This window comes from Acanthisitta chloris, unplaced genomic scaffold (genome assembly GCF_000695815.1).
Source record: "Acanthisitta chloris isolate BGI_N310 unplaced genomic scaffold, ASM69581v1 scaffold33304, whole genome shotgun sequence".
In the NCBI taxonomy this organism is placed as follows: domain Eukaryota; kingdom Metazoa; phylum Chordata; class Aves; order Passeriformes; family Acanthisittidae; genus Acanthisitta; species Acanthisitta chloris.
The window spans coordinates 37,643-39,933 of NW_008668212.1; the positions used below are offsets into that span (position 1 = coordinate 37,643).

At 39.4% G+C, this 2,291-nt stretch overlaps 1 protein-coding gene across 1 annotated transcript in view; it reads right to left on the reverse strand.

Moving 5' to 3' along the window:
- SEPSECS (Sep (O-phosphoserine) tRNA:Sec (selenocysteine) tRNA synthase) overlaps positions 1–2,266 on the reverse strand; it is a 19,389-nt gene extending 17,123 nt beyond the window's left edge. The window contains exons 1-2 of the mRNA XM_009072807.1: positions 2,172–2,266; positions 1,017–1,199 (exon numbers count right to left, since the gene is read on the reverse strand). Coding sequence (XP_009071055.1) covers positions 1,017–1,199; positions 2,172–2,266 — 278 coding nt within the window. The remainder of the gene's footprint in view (positions 1–1,016; positions 1,200–2,171) is intronic.
- Between the last annotated feature and the right edge of the window lie 25 nt (positions 2,267–2,291).

Genomic DNA, 2,291 nt, shown 5'->3' on the forward strand with positions numbered 1-2,291 from the left:
CCAGTACTTTTCATTTACTGCACTCCTTCTCTGTACTCCTTCCTAAGGAGCAATCCTCCTTAAGACTGACCCTTGAAATTTATGAAGCTGAAAGCAAAGACAGCTTGAAACCCATCTCCTGATGCCTTCATCACTCCCAAAGTTACTCATAGAATTTGCTGCAGAAATAAGTGGAGTGGAGGACACCTTGGTATTGCTGACACTCTGATATGAAAACTGATGCATTTCTGCCTTTCTCCCATTACTTTCTTATGGTACTGTAGGGCTGATGAACACCATCAGACCTAAGTAACTCAACGTCCATGTGGTAAAACTTACTAAATTTCTGCTCTCTAGTACACTTGTGTTAATCTTTCAAGGAGAAACTTCATTTTGTGTCGTTCCTGTTGGATAGCACATCACAGCAAGGTACTCAACAAAGAACTCCATACATACACAAAAAAGTATATTTATAAAGAAATTAATGCAAAGTGTCTAAAATTATGGCATCCAACACATGCATTAAGTGTCAGAAGGGCCACCAGCTATTAAAAACTCTTACTGACTTTATAGATCTGCTTACTTCATATAAAATGTACTACAGATGGACTGGGCTTTCATTTGCCTATCAGCTAATCACATTATAGAACTATTAATAAATATAACAAAATACAAAGAGCTATTCACTAGGAATGTCTAACACTGTACAACTACAATGTGCAGTAGTTTTTAATTATACACAGATGAAAGGTTGTTCTTAAAAAAAAGAAGGCAATGCACAGATTATTTTAAAACAGGAAAAATCTCTGCTTCCCTTGCACACAGTCAACTCAACATTTTAAGTTTCTACCAGTTCAACATACAGGACATAACCCTGACAAAACATTTTTGCCTCATTCAAGACTTCTCAATGAGTGATTAACCAAAATTTAATATACAAAGTTGCATCAACTCAATTGTCACATATTACTTTTCTCAAATGCTCTCATGGTCTTAGATCACAAGGCACAGTAAAATATGCCATTTGGAATATGTACCTGTAATGCCTTCGGGCAACAAGTGCTGACACCACTCTTCCTTCCCTCTCACCAACACCACAGTTGCCCAGGAAGTTATTGCTATCCATTACAGCAAGTTCATGAAGAAACAACTCAATGGTGCTTTCATCCCATCCATCTTCAGGACATTTTCCCTTAATAACAACAATAATATAAAGGTAACTACAAAACGTGCAAATTAAAAATGAACAAAACTTTATGCAACTTGTTTGATTAATGTTACCCTTCTCTCCCACACTGAACAGCCGTTTGCATTTTCATTAAGCTGTTTTATGTTATCTAATGTTATGAATCTATTCAGAAAAAAGTTCAAGAATGATTTTTCCATGTATTTAGTACAAATACATTAGCATATCCCGACATAAAGAATAAAATCAGGATATTTTTCACTTTTGTTCTTTCTGGTACACACAGAAACACTGCAGGGCATACATACTAATTACTCCCCACAAGATTATAGATGATTTGATGTATTCTCTAGGCATGATCTACCACTACAGGAACTCAAGAGAGAAAACTAGATGAAAGGGAAGATAATTGGATATTAGAGAACCAAAAATAGGAGCAAAAGGGAAATACAGTTTCACCTGTAACACATCTATCTGTGTGTTTTCCTTACTAATTAACTAAAACACTTCCAGAACAGTCAAACCCGGTGAACAGGAACATGTTTTTGTGCTTTTGTGTACTAACAGCCGAACTCATCTTTGTCAGTTTCAGAAAACATCCTCAGAGGAAAGGAACCCACAAACCCACGGAGCATTGTTATAGCAGCTCAGCAGTTCAGAGGCTTTTTTTACGTGTTCCAACAACAGTAAAACAAATCCAGCAAACTTAATTCACTTCTGAAGTGTGGTATCAAAGTTAGAGAAGTTAGAATGGGAACAGCAGCTGATATGACTAAGGATGACTAAGGCCGTTCAAAAACTGAAACACTTGCTAACTCATTGATAATTCCAGCCCACCGGAGACAAAGAAACACAATGTTTTGGCAAGTTACAAGTGTCTCTTTCCCCCACGAGTAACAACGCGCTTGTATCTCATTGTTTCTAAACACTTCTCCAACAGCTCGCTGGGCCTTTCTCGCCAAACACACAACCTAGGGGGGTCGTTTTTTCCCCTCCCAAATTCGGCCTTTCACTTTGGGGCTCTGCAAGGTCTCTACCACCACGGCAGCGGCTACCCAGGGCCGGGTCCGACTCCGCGGGGTGTCGGCGGGGCGGGGGCATAGGGCGGCGGGTGTGCCCGGGGGGC